General features: G+C 37.7%; 1 protein-coding gene across 1 annotated transcript; it reads left to right on the top strand.

Moving 5' to 3' along the window:
• Positions 1-36: 36 nt before the first annotated feature.
• On the top strand, positions 37-9,024 carry LOC111058442 (ATP synthase subunit d, mitochondrial). Its single transcript, XM_022345973.2, has 3 exons — positions 37-476; positions 3,448-3,619; positions 8,652-9,024. The coding sequence occupies exons 1-3, from the start codon at positions 355-357 to the stop codon at positions 8,856-8,858; spliced, it is 501 nt and encodes a 166-aa protein (XP_022201665.1). The 5' UTR covers positions 37-354; the 3' UTR covers positions 8,859-9,024.
• The last annotated feature ends 6,343 nt before the right edge of the window (positions 9,025-15,367 follow it).

The raw sequence follows: 15,367 nt of genomic DNA, 5'->3' as shown, positions 1-15,367 counted from the left end.
ATTGTATGAGAATGTTACGTCGTAGTTACATCTCTTATGCGTGACAGCGCTACCATAACATAACAACAGCTGAGCTGATGGTTCTTGGAATGCATAACCAATTTGAGAAATGGATGAGTGAGACAAAATTATAGAAGATTGAATAATTTGATCAATAATATTCGAATGAATGCACGAAAAAAATGAATTGGAATAAATATATCGTTTCCCGTGGGGAATGGTAAAAGCTTGCTACATGATCATGTGGGCAGTGTCTGTTCCACTTTTCACCTTGAGTTGAGGTTACCTCGTCTGCTCAAAAACCAATTTTGTCCTAGAATCAATTTCAGAAATTTTCAATCAAAAAACTAGAAAATGGCAGCAAAAAGGATTTCTTCTAGCACCTTCAACTGGGCAAAACTTGCCGAAAGGATTCCTGAACACCAGAAGAGCACATACACGGCATTTAAAGTGAAATCCGACAACTACCTCAGAAGGTAATTCTGAAGTTTGCAGTTCATTCTAATATTATCACTATCTATTGATAAAATATTTTTCTCACCTATATAACAAGAATCCTATCAACCTTCAGCATAATGAAGACTGGTTTCCTCTTATAGTTGAATCATTCATTAATTATTTTATATTTCTTGTATGCAACCTACCTAACCTAGTATTTATAGCTTACCTACAATATAAGAAGTGGAATCTCTATATGCACCACATCTTATCAGGCCCTGAACTATAAATGGGCAGACTGGGCATTTGCTTTAGCCCTTAAAAATTTGATGACAGGTATTTCGGCACTAGACGTAAAATTACACCGCCTAGGTTGCCAAATTTTTGAGGGCGCAAATAAGAGATGATGAAAATAATTTAGAGAATTAAAATACTCACTAAAAATCTAACAGCATAACATATTGTATAATATAGTACAGGCTACCAAAAATTTAAAATGTAAACATGAGAATTATAAGCTGATATCTCTTTTGAAAATTTAACTGATATGATTTAAATACCTTACTTTCTGCTTTTGTTCTAAAATATTCACAGAAAGAGTCTATACCACAAGCTGCAAACAAACTTTATGCCTCCTACCCTAATGACATAAGAAGTGCATTTGAAAATGAATGTCTGCCCTTCAAAATGTATGAAAACAGGAAGAACTTGGTGAAATCTATTGCGTGTTTGAATAAATTATAGAACATGAATTGGAGTTTACTTTCTCAAATCTTGAAGTAGCTGTTAGAATATTTTTCTAAGGAGAGGATTTTTCGCTTTAAATCGTCTGAAGAATTTTAAAAGGTCTACAGTTTTGTGTTTATAAGACATGATCTTGTTATTCACTTCATTAAATATAAGTGACGTAAACTTTTTGATTTTACATTATAGTAATATAGGAGGGCGCCAGTAAAACCTTTTCCCAGAGCGCCATTCACCCAACCCTCTTACTCCTTATTTCTACAGGTCTTTACAACCCTTGGCCTCCCTCACATAGCCTCTCCATCTGTCTCAATTCTCGGTCTGTCTCCTCCAGCTACGAACTCCAGGCGTCCTTAGATCGCGTTCCACATCATCCGTCCACCTATTTCTCGGTCGACCTTTTCTTCTTCTGTTATATATTTTCTCCTTCCATATACATTTCACCACTCCTCCATATCCCATTCTCAACATATGCCCTATCCATCTTATTCTGCCAGCTTTTATCGACCGCACAATATCTTTATTGTTTAATAACTCCTCTATTTCAAATTTATTTCTTCCTCTCCATACACCATTCTCAAAAACTCTCAGTCTTTGTAAGCACCCATGTTTCCTATCCGTAACACACCACAGGCTTCACCAATGCTTTGTATAATTATTGTAATTTTGTAGCTCTTGATAGCATCAGTGATTTGAATAACTTGATACTAACATAGTATGCCCTGTTTTCCGCCATGATCCTGTTGTTAATCTCTACTGAGACTTTCCCACTACTTGTGGGAAATAGTGCATGATTTGCAGTCATGTGCTGAGGGCTGATCGTCATGTGCACGCTACAAGGAGGAGACTTGACATTGACATACCGTGCTGCAGAACCAACAAGAGAAAAGACTCCTTCCCAATATTTGCACTGCGCCTATACAATGACCTGCCTGTTGGTATGAAGAACCTGCAGGGTATTGCTTTTAAAAACCGAGTTGAGATCTGGCTGAAGAGGAACCCATTCTACTCAGTCAATGAGTATTTTAATGCTCACAAGGGCAATATAGTTTGACCTGTCATCTTACCATTCGACGCCATCTATCCAGTTCCCTGGTCATGGATGTAGAAGGAGGAATTAAGGAATTGTCACAAGTGTTCCCAGATAGATAAATTCGTCTACCTGTTGAAAAGTGTAGGTTCCAATTTTCATGTCTCTAGCATCTAATCCCATTGGTTTACTATTGTTTGCTAGCCCAAGCCTCTTTTGTTGATAAAATAATATATGAGCCTACAGATAGAATTAAATTAGAGATTGCATTTTTTCAAATGCTAATTAATGTATAATAATTATTTAACGAATATTCAAATTGAATGCTGTAAATCACTGTAAAGACTGCTACTGCAAATATTGACAACAGGGTTAACAGCTAGATGGAAATTTGATAAGAGCTACTAGGAGAAGAGAGAGCTACGAGGAGGAGAGCTACTTAATTAGGATTTTCGTTAAATAATAATTATACATTAATTAGCATTTGAACAAATGAAATCTAAAATTTAATTCTATCTGTAGGTTGGTTGGCCACTGAAGCTCCCTATAAAATGAGCGCTGCTATCCAGAGATTGTCAGTTTGGTGTAAGGGTAAGCATTCCTGACTGGCAATTAGGAGGTACCGGGTTCGATTCCCGGGCTGGCAAATAATTTTTGGATAGTAACTCTCATCGAATTTCCATCTAGCTGTTAAACCCAATGGTAAATATTTTCAGTAGCAGAAGTCTTCTGGGTGATTTACAGCAATTAATCAGGATTTTCTTTAAATACTAATTATTAATATATGAATCCAATCTTGAGTTTAAATTACCGAGGTATTTAAATTGTATGTATAAGAATGACAACTCTTGATGGTCGTCCTAAATTATAATTAATTCATAGCTTCTTTGGGGAGATCTGCCTGTATCAATACTTATGTAACTTGTAAAAGTGATTTTATAAAATGTTTATGCAAATATTTTATCTTGATAATTAATTTAAAGCTACTTTGAAGAGAGCTGCCTGTATCAATACTTCAATGAGATTTGAAAAAGTGATTTTTAACATGTTTAAGCTATGAAGATGTTGAAGATTATTACATTTATTCTACACAACCTACTTGATACATAATGTCCTCACCTTCAACAACCTCCACAATGATTCCCTCCTTCGATAAAACTGCTTAATATTTTGCTGTAGTTTGTAATTTCAATTATTTTTGTTTTTAAATGATCAAATTTCTATTAATTTTGCAGGATGATGGCCAACCCAGCTCAGCCACCCCAGATCGACTGGCAGTTCTATGCCAACACAGTCCCCATTCCAGGCCTGGTCGATTCTTTCCGTGCCCAATACGAAAAACTGTCGATCCCAATGCCAAGCATTGATGCTCCCCTGTCTGAGCTTAGCCAGATGGAGAAGCAAGCCGTAAGTTTGGTTTTATAGTCATTTTCTCTTTAATTACATTAATGCCCGATTCCACCAACCTTGGTCAAGGCATTTGAACATGGTTAAAGTCTATCCGATGATCAAATCAGCAATAATTCGTTCCACCAACTCCAGTTACGTTCAACCACGGTCAAACCAATGGTTAAGTTTGACTGCCGCCGAACGGGCGATCAAATTATTTGAACACGGTCAAAAGACTGGTTCGATCAATTTCCTGCCATAATGTTTTGACGCAATGGAAAATCTCCAGTTTTTCTTGCGATTGAATTTAGTTGTAGTAAGTTATTTATTAGGTTCGTTCTCGGACTCTTTTAATTAGTAAATTATTATAGTATAGAAAATATTTTGATATAAATGTTTGCTTTACTCTTTTATTACATAGTAGGCCTATATTATTCAATCCTTAGATCAACAATGCTGCTATCTCATTAGAATTGGAACGTTCTTTTGTTCATACAAAAAATTGTCAAAATTGATGGTGATTTGTAAATCTCTTTGTACGAGAGTATTCAATTCATATTTGAAGTATTATCATAAATTATTATAGATGTGGACTATACAAAACATCTGTGCATATTTTATCATTTCAATGACAGGCATTTTTACTTTCCTTGCCCTATTACAATTTTAATTGTAAGGTGAGTATTGCTTTCCAAAAAAAATTAAGGTACCCTAATTTCAAATTTTCAATATCAAAATCAGATTTAGCCAGCTAACATGTTAGCCAACTTCAGAAAAGTACAGCTACAAGAGTTGACCATGTTCAGATTTGATCAATCCTGAGGTTGGTGGAACAGTTGTATGTTTGAACGAACAGTCAAATTTTGACTACCTGTAGTCTAACTGATCATGGCTAGGCTATATTTGATCAAGGTTGGTGAAACCGGGCATCAATAATTCATGAAAACACTCGTTATAGTTAAGACAGCTAAGTGCCAGTTTCCGAGCTCGGGATCTAGCTAAGTCCTAGACTTTAAACAGCTGGAGTCAGAAAATTGGTTTTCCAAAACGGGGCGTAGTCGCAGTCATTGTCATAGTCACGTTTGAATTAAAATTTCGAAAAACTATAAAATTGAACACAAAATAAAATAAAGAGAAAATAGTGTAAAGTTTCAGCTATTTTGAACTATTTAGGAATGTCTAATTTGGTCAAGGAAAAACGATTCCAATTATAGAAATGAGAAATTAAAAACTACTACTACTGTTATAAAAGCTGCGACTACGCCCCGTTTTGGAAAGCCAATTTTCTGACTCCAGCTGTTTAAAGTCTAGGACTTGGCTAAATCCCGATCTCGGAAACCGGCCCTTAATGTTGTAGCAGTGTAATGGCAGTCAGGACCTCCTATATACTACCGGACCTGAGCATAGAGAAAAAATGGCGGCCGTAAGTGGTGGTCTTATAGGAATTCCTTCTGAGAAAAAATCACTAATCAGCTGTTAGAGAGCGTCTTAGTTCGTCGAAATCTCAGTTTGTCTAGTTCCCGTTTAAAATATCAATGCCGGCTACCACCTACGGCGGCCATTTTATTTTTTTGTAGGCGCAGGCCCGGTATATATGAAGTTCAGTGACAGCCTAGCTTTTTCTTGTGACTGAACCAACTGTATAGTGAGGTCCACGTTATAATGGCAGTGGATAAAGATAGAAGAACATCGTTCCCGATTCTCTGCCTTGCCATTGCTTTCTATAGAATACAGACAGCTGATACCCGTATATATTTTAGGCTAGGCATCGGTTAGTCAAGACAAGACTAGTCACTGCCTAGGACTAGGATAACAAGATAGTCACAATACTTCACATAGTTGCTTATGAAGACATGTCTAATTGCAATGACTAATCAGTGTGAGTTGCGTCATAAGCAGCTATGTGAAGTAATGCGACTATACAAGTCTGATCATATGTTGTCTTGTCTTGATTAACTGAGTTAGTTCACAGTGTGAGTTTGTTCACACTGAACGCTTGCACTTGTTGGTGCGTGAACGCACCGGCTCAGTGTGCATTTGTTCAGTGTGAACACACCAGCAAGTGCAAGTGTTCAGTGTGAACACACCAGCAAGTGCAAGCGTTCAGTGTGGGTGTTCGTATTGCTCTTTTCAGATTTTATCTCTCATTTGCAAGTTTGGTCACACATAACCAAGCGTGCACTTCCACATATACCCATCCAATGTGATCAAAAACTAACGTCATAGATATATCCACATCACGACATGAAATAATTGTCGCCATCTATATATCCCATTATATTAAGCGAGCAATTTCTGTATATATCTAGCTATTTTTATATCTGGTTATCTGGATATTTATATGGTTATTTATGTTCAACGGATCTCGAAAACGGCTCTAACGATTTTCACGAAATTAGGAACATAGTTGGTTTATGTTTTAAATATTCGATTGCACTAGGTCTCATCCCTGGGAAAACTCGCTGAAGGAGGACATGAAGAGGATAATTCATCCTTGGAAAACAGATGATAATTTCGTCGTCTCTCAATAACATAAGATGCGTGTGCCTGTGTGAGAGAGACAGAATTATTTCAGCTGTGTAATCATAATCAATCAGCGAGAATTTTATCTAGCTAAGCAATTTAATCGACTTGATCAACATAATCTAATTTGTTGACATGACATGATAATCCTCCTAAACTAGAGTATATCATAATTTTCAACGTTGATCATTATTTGACAATTTTAAGTGATTAGTGAGTGTTATTTTGTTATTCAATTTGGTTTGTAAATAATCTAAGTTAATTTTTTTGTTTTCAAATGTTTGAACATGAATTGAACCTGAATTCAAGTGTATGGAACATAACCTACTTTCTGGACTATTTATAGTGTATAAATCAAAATTCGGAGAAGAAACAGTTTTGGGTTGAAACAGGTTGTGCCTGTTAGTCCTTCCCCAATCATTTTAAAGAATTGTGTTCGGTTTATCAAAAGTCAATAAATAAATAACGAGCGAAGCTCTGTGCCCCGATATTTTATATATAAAAGCGAAATGGCCTTGATTCACTCACTCACTCACTCACTCATAATCAACAGGACTAAAAATCTACTCATCAAATACGTTCAAAATTGACATGTATGTTCAGTTCGCCTTCTACAGGCGCACTAAGAACTGGTTTCTCAGCTTTATCAAGAGCAAATGACCCGAAAATATTTAAATTTGGTACATGTTGTCAACTAGTTTATGTTAAACTTCAAATGTTTTCCGAAGATACGGCTAAAATTGACTTCTTATATTGTGATCTCTGTCAACTGGTGATTGAAATGATCCTAAAAATTGTATTTTATGGGAGGAAGAAGCTCAAATGAAGAACACAGCCGAGCAAAGTGAGCAATAGATAGAGAAACAATAACGTAAGTAGATATCCCATGGTATAGGGCGTTTATGTCGCAACTTTTACTATTATCTCAAGCCGATTACTGTCGATTATAGTCGTTTTTTACTGTTTTGGCCGGGTAAGAATGTATGAACGGCACAATATGAGAGACTACCAGCGTCATAAAGCTTCACAGGAAAGAACTACGTGGACTATCAGCTTGAGATAACAGTAAAAGTTGCGACATAAACGCCCTATACCATGGGATCAGAGGCGGGGCGTTCGGTCATATCTGGATTCGTCGATGACTGGACATAAATTGATATGTAATGTGTATATTAAAATTTAAAATAAACGCAAAAAATATGAAGAAACCAAAAGAGAAAAGTTTTTTTGCGAGCGCGCCAAGCTTGAATAAAGTAGACTACTGTATCATCAGTTCCATCCGTTCAATGTGATTCTCAAAAATATGCGATTCCAGTAATGCTATTTAGCATTGGATACCACCACTCTTCTGCATCATCGCTCTCCCTCTCCCCGTAAACGATGGTGGAGTAAATGGTCAAAGACATCGCTATTTTTTGCGATTCCACTGTGCCAGTGTTCCAAACCGTACAATAAATATTTTGTTTGCAATTCGTTATTAATAATAATAATAATTATTATTATTTCTTCTATGTTTGGTTTTGAAGCATCTAAATTTAAAAATCTACTTTGTGAAAATAATTAAGAACTGAAAATTCAGTGAAGTGAACAACTACAAGACTTAACCTATTTCGGACTATGTGTAACCTTATTTAAGTTTGGGAGAGGAATATCACAAGGTTACCTTATTTTTTCTCTCCTTGTCATTTTGACCATGCACTAGTTGTATGAATCAATAAAGAATAAAGAATTTTCATTTCAATTTTTAAAATTAATTTAAGGGCTAGTTTCCGAGCTTGAGATTTAGCCAAGTTCTAGACTTTTCAACTCTAGGATTTTGAACAGTAAGCTTATCTTATACTAGATGTCATCTTTCTCGATATATAATCGTCCAAAATGAAACATTATCTTCAAAGTAGGGGAGGGGGTGCAGCTTTCATTCAAATACTTTCAACTGAATTGTTCCTGGAGATGACTGAGACAAAGTCACGCCTCGCCCCTGCATCTATCTATTTATTGACCGAACGAAGTGAGGTCTAAGATTCAAGTCGACGGTTTGGCATTTCTCTTAATGTTTAAATGTTTGAATGTTTAACTGTTTATATGTTGCGCATTTACGGCGAAACGCGGTAATAGATTTTCATGAAATTTGACAGGTATGTTCCTTTTTTAATTGCGCGTCGACGTATATAAAAGATTTTTGGAAATTTTGCATTACAAGGATAATATAAAAGGAAAAAGGAGCCTCCTTCATACACCAATATTAGAGTAAAAATCTGGTGTGGCGCACTCACACAACTTTCCTTGCCGTTATGAAAATATTAGAGTAAAAATCAGACTTATAGAATTATACATCATAAATCAGCTGACAAGTGATTACACAGATGTGTGGAGAAGCCAGTCTATTGCTGTATTTCCATAAGGTCTATAGTTTCAATCAGGTACTTGTGGATGAGAATACTGCGTGAGGTCTACTGTTCACAGAACTACTAGTGCTATTGTTTCTGTATGATATTATTAACACATTTAATAACCCCATTTTTTGTAGGAATCGGACATCGCGAAATTCAAGCAGGAGTCAGACAGTCGCATCTCGGGCTTCAAGGAGGAGATTCAAACCATCGAGAGCATGATTCCTGTTCGCCTCATGACCATGGAGGACTACTATATTGCTAACCCCGAATTCGCCCAGAAAATGAAGAACCCCACCGTGCTAGATGACGGCAGCGAGAACAAGCCAAAGAGCGACCATTAAATTCTAACACAAAAATATTATGTAGGTCACTAAAATGGTTATATGATTGTAATTCATGATGTATTCTCAATGATTCAGCGTTTAAAATATTTCAATTCATGAAATAGTCCACTATCAATGTTCATTGTTGTTGCAGATATGTATTCAATAAAGTAGTCATAAATAATGTGTTGGTTTTTTGTGGTTTAGAAATTATCTTTTCCTACAGTTACCTTGAAAAGTGACCATTCCTGCAGTGATTACAGAACGCAAAGAATCACTTTTCCGCTCTAGTGCGCAAAGTATTACTTTGTGTACTCTTAATACTTTGCGTATTATCTTGCGTTCCATCCCAATCAGCTGTTGACATTGTTGGCGTGTATTTTGAATGCGAATTTGTTCTATCTATATTTTTTTCTGATTTTCAAATAAATAAAGATGAGAACTCATTAAATTATACATTTTGAATATTATTAATTATTCATTATTTCAAATAATATTTCTTTCATTCATAAATTGATTGGTTGAAAAATTATTTAGAAATTAAGATTTACCTTACTCAAAATTATTCAAATTTTCAAATTGATTGGATTAATTTAATTTTTAATTTGAATAAATTATCGATTATTAATTTTCAATTCGATTATCACATTTAAAATAATTAAAGTTGTTATTAATAACAAAATTATTCAGACAAACATTTGATGGATTTCAGCCATTATTTCACCCATAATCAACCACTTCTCCTATCCAATGGTAACTGTAGGAAAAATTTAATGTGAAATACGTGAGCAAAGTTCCTCTGCTGCACTCAAGAAACCATTCCGCCCTCGCCTACGGCTCGTGTGTAAACGTTTCTTTTGGTGCAGCAAACTGTCACTTTGCGCACTAGTTGCACAAATAACTATTCCCTGCATCTATTTTCTGAAGTTGTATTTTACAACAGAAAGAGCTCATACTGCTTTTAAAATGAGAATGAAACTCGTATAATCACATGACTGATTTTAACCAATATTAACTGAAGGTTTACCGGAGAAGAGAGTGCTACCGTGGAAGTGTACAGATTTATTTACCTGGACAGACAAGATGTAGTCTAGTGAGTAGTCTAAGGCTAGGCACAAACCAGTTAGTCAAGACAAGACTAGTCACGTTTAGTCACAATACTTCACATTGCTGCTTATGAAGACATGTCTAATTGCAATGACTAATCAGTGTGAGTTGCGACACAAGCAACTATGGGAATATTGTGACTAAACGTGTCTGATAATGTCTTCTCTTGACTAACTGGTGTGCGCCTAGTCCAAGTGCCGGTTACACAAAAGCCGGTTGAATTTTAATCCTGATTAATTTTACATGAACCAATCACAGGAGCCGTCTTTTAAAAATCGTCATTTTTGATTGATTCTCGTGAAATTAATCAGGATTAAAATTTAACCGGCTTTTGTAATTTTAATTTAATAAATAAATTTAACCAAGCCTTGATAATGCAAATTTGTGTTGTCTTCTCCAAAACTGTAATTTGTATGATTGAAAATTTGCATATGACGTTGACTACGCATTCTTACTTTCCTTGCCCTATTACCATAGGTAAGGAAGGTATTGCTTTCCGAAAAGAATTAAGATACCCAAATTTATTTACGTTTCAAGGTCCCCTGAATCCAAAAAAGTTGTTTTGGGTATTGGTCTGTATGTGTGTGTGTGTGTATGTGTATGAGTGTATGTGAGTCTGTGTACACGATATCTCACCTCACAATTAACGGAATGACTTGAAATTTGGAACTTAAGGTCCTTATAATATAAGGATCCGACAAGGTCCTTATAATATAAGGATCCGACACGAACAATTTCAATCAAATGCAATTCAAGATGGCGGCTAAAATGTCAAAAGCAGGGTTTTTCGCAATTTTATCGAAAACGGCTTCAACGATTTTGATCAAATTCATACCTAAAAAAGTCATTGATAAGCTCTACCAACTGCCACAAGTCTCATATCTGTAAAAATTTCAGGAGCTTCGCCTCATCTATGCAAAGTTTGATCTCAGATTCCCAATTATCAGGCTTCAGATACAATTTGAACAAAAAATTTCAGGTGGGAAAGATTGAGCATGAAAATCTCTTCAATTAATGTTAAGTAACATTTTCACCTAAAATTGAAAATAAGCTCGAAATTCGATAAAATGTGATTATTTAATTGCAAACTGTTGGCAACTGTTGATTCTATTAAATTATTCACTATGAAGAGATAGCAGACCTCGTATGTCTCCAGCGTTATTGTCCTGTCACCAGTTGGCTCAGATCTTTGTTTATAAGTAGACTTGAGATGCGCGTGTACACTAACTAGCGACAGGTGATTAATTTTCATAACGTCAAGGAAAGTTGTGTGAGTGCGCCACACCAGATTTTTATTAAAAAGTGTCCTATGTCAATAGAGCAATTTGATGCGAGAAATACGAATGTGGAATCCGATTTGCAAAATTCCTTACCGTTCATTGAATATGACCATTTGAAAATTTGCAAATCTTATGTATGAAGCAGCATAGTAGCTGAGGGTGCCAAATTTGGCTCCGACATTTCTCAGGTAGAGCTTCATCTATGGAGCAAATTTCAGCCAAATCTGAAATACTTTTTTTACCATATTTAATGAACGGTAACGTATTTTTCAAATTGGATTCCAGATCCGTATTTCTCGATTAAAAGACCATAAATCACGAAGTTTGAGCGATTTTCATTTTCTACAAAAAAATGATGAGAACCATGGACTGACCATCGTGAAACACACTTAAACCATAATGTATATCAGGCTCGGCTGAAATTTTCACCATAGATAAAGCTTGACCTAAGAAATATCAGAGCCAAATTTGGCACCCGCAGCTACTATACAGGATGAGTTATGAAGCTGCAAACACACTGAAACGAACAGTATTTCAGATTTGGCTGAAATTTGCACCTTAGATGAAGCTTGACCTAAGAAATGTCAGAGCCAAATTTGGCACACACAGCTACTAATACAGGTGAGTTATGCAGCTTTAAACATAAAATTTGCAAATTTTCAAATAGTCATTTCTCCTGAACGGTAAGGAATTTTGCAAATATGATTCCAGATTCGTGTTTCTCGCATCAAAATCCATAAGATTACAGAGTTTGAGCGATTTTTATTTTTCACAAAGTATCTCCGATTCGGCTGAAATTTGCACCATAGATTAAGCTTGACCTGAGAAATGTCAGAGCCAAATTTGGCACCCCCAGCTACTATACAGGATGAGTTATGAAGCTACAAATATAAAATTTTCCAATGGTCATATCTCCTGAACGGTAGGTAAGGAAGGTCATAAGGTCATATTTTACAAATATGATTCCAGATTTGTGTTTCTCGCATCAAAGACCACAAGATCACGAAGTTTTAGCGATTTCTATTTTTCACAAAAAAATTATGAAAACCATGGACTATCCATCGTGAAACATACTGAAGCAAAAAGTATCTCAGATTTGGCTGAAAGTTGCACCATAGATGAAGCTTGACCTGAAAAATGTCAGAGCCAAATTTAGCACCCCCAGCTACTACAGGTGAGTTATGCTGCTTCAAACATGAAATTTGCAAATTTTCAAACAGCCATCTCTTATGAACGGTAAGGTATTTTGCAAATCGGATTCCAGATTCGTATTTCTCGCATCAAATATCACAAAGTTGAGCGATTTTTATTTTCCACAAAAAAATGATGAAAACCATAGACTGACCATCGTGAAACACACTGAAACAAAAAGTATCTCAGATTCGGCTGAAATTCGCTCCATAGATGAATCTTAACCTGAGAAATGTCAGAGCAAAATTTGGCACCCCCAGCTACTATACAGAATGAGTTATGAAGCTGCAAACATAAAATTTTCAAATGGTCATATCTCCTGAACAGAAAGGAATTTTGCAAATATGATTCCAGATTCGTGTTTCTCGCATCAAAGACCATAAGATCACGAAGTTTGAGCGACTTTCATTTTTCACAAAAAATTGAGAAAAACCATGGACAACACCATCGTGAAACACACTGAAACAGAAAGTAGGCCTATCCAAGATTTGACTGAAATTTGCACCATAAATGAAGCATGACCTGAGAAATGTCAGAGCCAAATTTGCCAACCCCAGCTACTATATACAGAATGAGTTATGAAGCTGCAAACATAAAATTTTCAAATGGTCATATCTCCTGAACGGTAAGGAATTTTGCAAATATGATTCCAGATTCGTGTTTCTCGCATCAAAGACCATGAGATCACAAAGTTTGAGCGATTTTTATTTTCCACAAAAAAATGATGAAAACCATGGACATCCATCGTGAAACATACTGAAACAAAAAGTATCCAAGATCTGGTTGAAATTTGCACCATAGATGAAGCTTCACCTGAGAAATGTTGGAGCCAAATTTGGCACCGCCAGCTCGAACTCGTTGTACACCCTCAGTAGCATATCGGGCGTAACAGTTTGTGTAGCTGCTATTATTTCTTGTTTGAGCTTTTCAATGTTAGCTGGTAGAGGCGGTGGATACACCTTGGCCCATATGAATAAAACCAGAGCAAATGCTCATGAGCAAGTGCATGGAGCATAAGGTTTTGCTCATGAGCAAGTGCATGGAGCATAAGGTTTTGCTCATGAGCAAAAGATAGAAGCAAAAGCATTTGCTCATTTTCATATGAATAAGCTTTACCTTTTACTCTTACCTTATCTTATGCTCCTAAACTCTGGAGCAAATGCTCACGTATTTTGAAGATTTTTCATCAGCTGATTCGCTGTTGTAGCCTTACTTTGTTTTTATAGCTCACGGAAGCGCTAAATATGCAAGTAGGGGGCACCGCTTGTGTTTGCGTCGTCTGCTCTGTTTTCTATTTATGAATAGAGTTTTAGGATACCGTAGTTGAGTTTAGAATTTTGAAATAATAGCGTGAAAAAAGTCATCTCTATAATAATCTTCAGCATATTCTTATAAAATCAATAGCCTTCTTATAATCGTCTACACTCTCATCTTCTCAAATGCCTATATCTTTTGTATTTATTCTTGATATGGCGGAAGGTGTGGCTCGTTCATCAATTGGGCTAGTCAGTCGGGTCGAGCGAGGGGTTTGTTACCACTGTCTGAAAAAAAATGGCCTTTGGTGGCCCTAAAAAGGCCAAGTTTGTTGCTGGTGGCCCTGAAAAGGGACCAAGATTGTTGCTGGTGGCCCTAAAAGGGACCAAGGCAGGCTAGATGTTTAGTAGTCGTCGACTGGCGCGATACCACGCCGCGCGAGGGTCCCGGGCAGGTCCGTCTGGTGCGAGAGCAGGCCGGCAGGGGCTCAAGTCAATGGTTCGCAGTCTCCACTCTGGTTTACCCGGGCTACGGAGAGGGCTGACCGGGTGATCTACTAGCCAGAGGTCGTGCCGAATCTCCGCCGGGAGGACCTCCTCGACCACTTCCTCGTTTAGAAGGGGCCTTCGGTCAAACCCCGGGCAGGCAGGGTCGTAGGCTTCCGCTGCACACACTCCGATGTCGGTTCGGCACCCAACCCACGCATCCAGAACCGCGCGCCAGTTGTTAGGCTGGGGTGCGAAGTCTTGGGGCGCAGCTGGCGTGGCGGTGTACAGCCTCAGCCTCTCCTCCACCTGGCGAAGCCAACGTAGGGCCCTCCTCTTCTGGGTTCGGCGGCCGGCTCGGTTCCTCCTAGGCATCGGCTGGGTAGTAGACAAGGAAGACACCTCAGGTTGCGGTTAGTCTCGCCGTGGTTCCCTCATTGGCCTGCTCGCTGCTCTGCTCCTGGTCTCGGTAGTGGTCTCGGCTGGTAGTGGTCTCTGGTAGTGGTCTCGGCTGGTGGTCTCTTCTGGCTCTTCAGTGGAAGGCTGCTAGTGAGCAAGTGCTATCGAGGTAGCTGAGTAGCCCCCTTTTATTCACAGTCCCCGAGTTCACCTGCGCTGCTATTGGCCGGCGGTGCTCGGCCAATAGAAACGCAGGAACGGGTGGTGGCGACTGAGGCGCACCCTGGTGGCGGGTGGGTCAACCACTCATTTGATTGATGCGTGGCGTGGGGAGCAGAGCAGAGCGGCAGGCTGAAAGGTAGCGAACGCGAGGGAGGTATCATTCTTTTGTAGGAATAATGATGATATATATCATGATTAATCTAAAAAGAGTTTTATAGTTCTCAACTATTGGTTGTGATCGTATCTGGTATAGTTTCCTCTTCCTCATACGAATCAGTTGAGCCATTTTACTATGAGCAAAAGGTGAAATGCTGTTGTAGACTAGACTCACGTTTAGACTTTTGCTCACGTTTATTCATAGAAAATGAAGCAGATGCTCCATATTTTAGAAGTATAAGCAAATGCTCAACTTTATTCATATGGCCCATTATCTTTAACGCACCCCCATAGAAAAAAATCGCAGGGGGTGAGGTCAGGGCTTCTTGGAGGCCAGTGATGAAGTGCTCTGTCTCAAGCTGCTTGGCGGCCGATCCATTGCCTCGGATAGTTTTCATTCAAATAGGCACAGACAGATGAGTGCCAATGCGGT

Source organism: Nilaparvata lugens, chromosome 5 (assembly GCF_014356525.2).
Source record: "Nilaparvata lugens isolate BPH chromosome 5, ASM1435652v1, whole genome shotgun sequence".
In the NCBI taxonomy this organism is placed as follows: domain Eukaryota; kingdom Metazoa; phylum Arthropoda; class Insecta; order Hemiptera; family Delphacidae; genus Nilaparvata; species Nilaparvata lugens.
This window is presented reverse-complemented; position numbering and strand designations above follow the sequence as displayed.

What these genes read in the sequence shown, in the direction of transcription:
- LOC111058442 (XM_022345973.2), top strand. Translation starts at nt 355, where the DNA reads ATGGCAGCAAAAAGGATTTCTTCTAGCACCTTCAACTGGGCAAAACTT. An exon ending in TCCGACAACTACCTCAGAAG is followed by an intron (nt 477 to 3,447) that starts GTAATTCTGAAG and finishes TTAATTTTGCAG; the next exon opens with GATGATGGCCAACCCAGCTC. An exon ending in GCCAGATGGAGAAGCAAGCC is followed by an intron (nt 3,620 to 8,651) that starts GTAAGTTTGGTT and finishes CATTTTTTGTAG; the next exon opens with GAATCGGACATCGCGAAATT.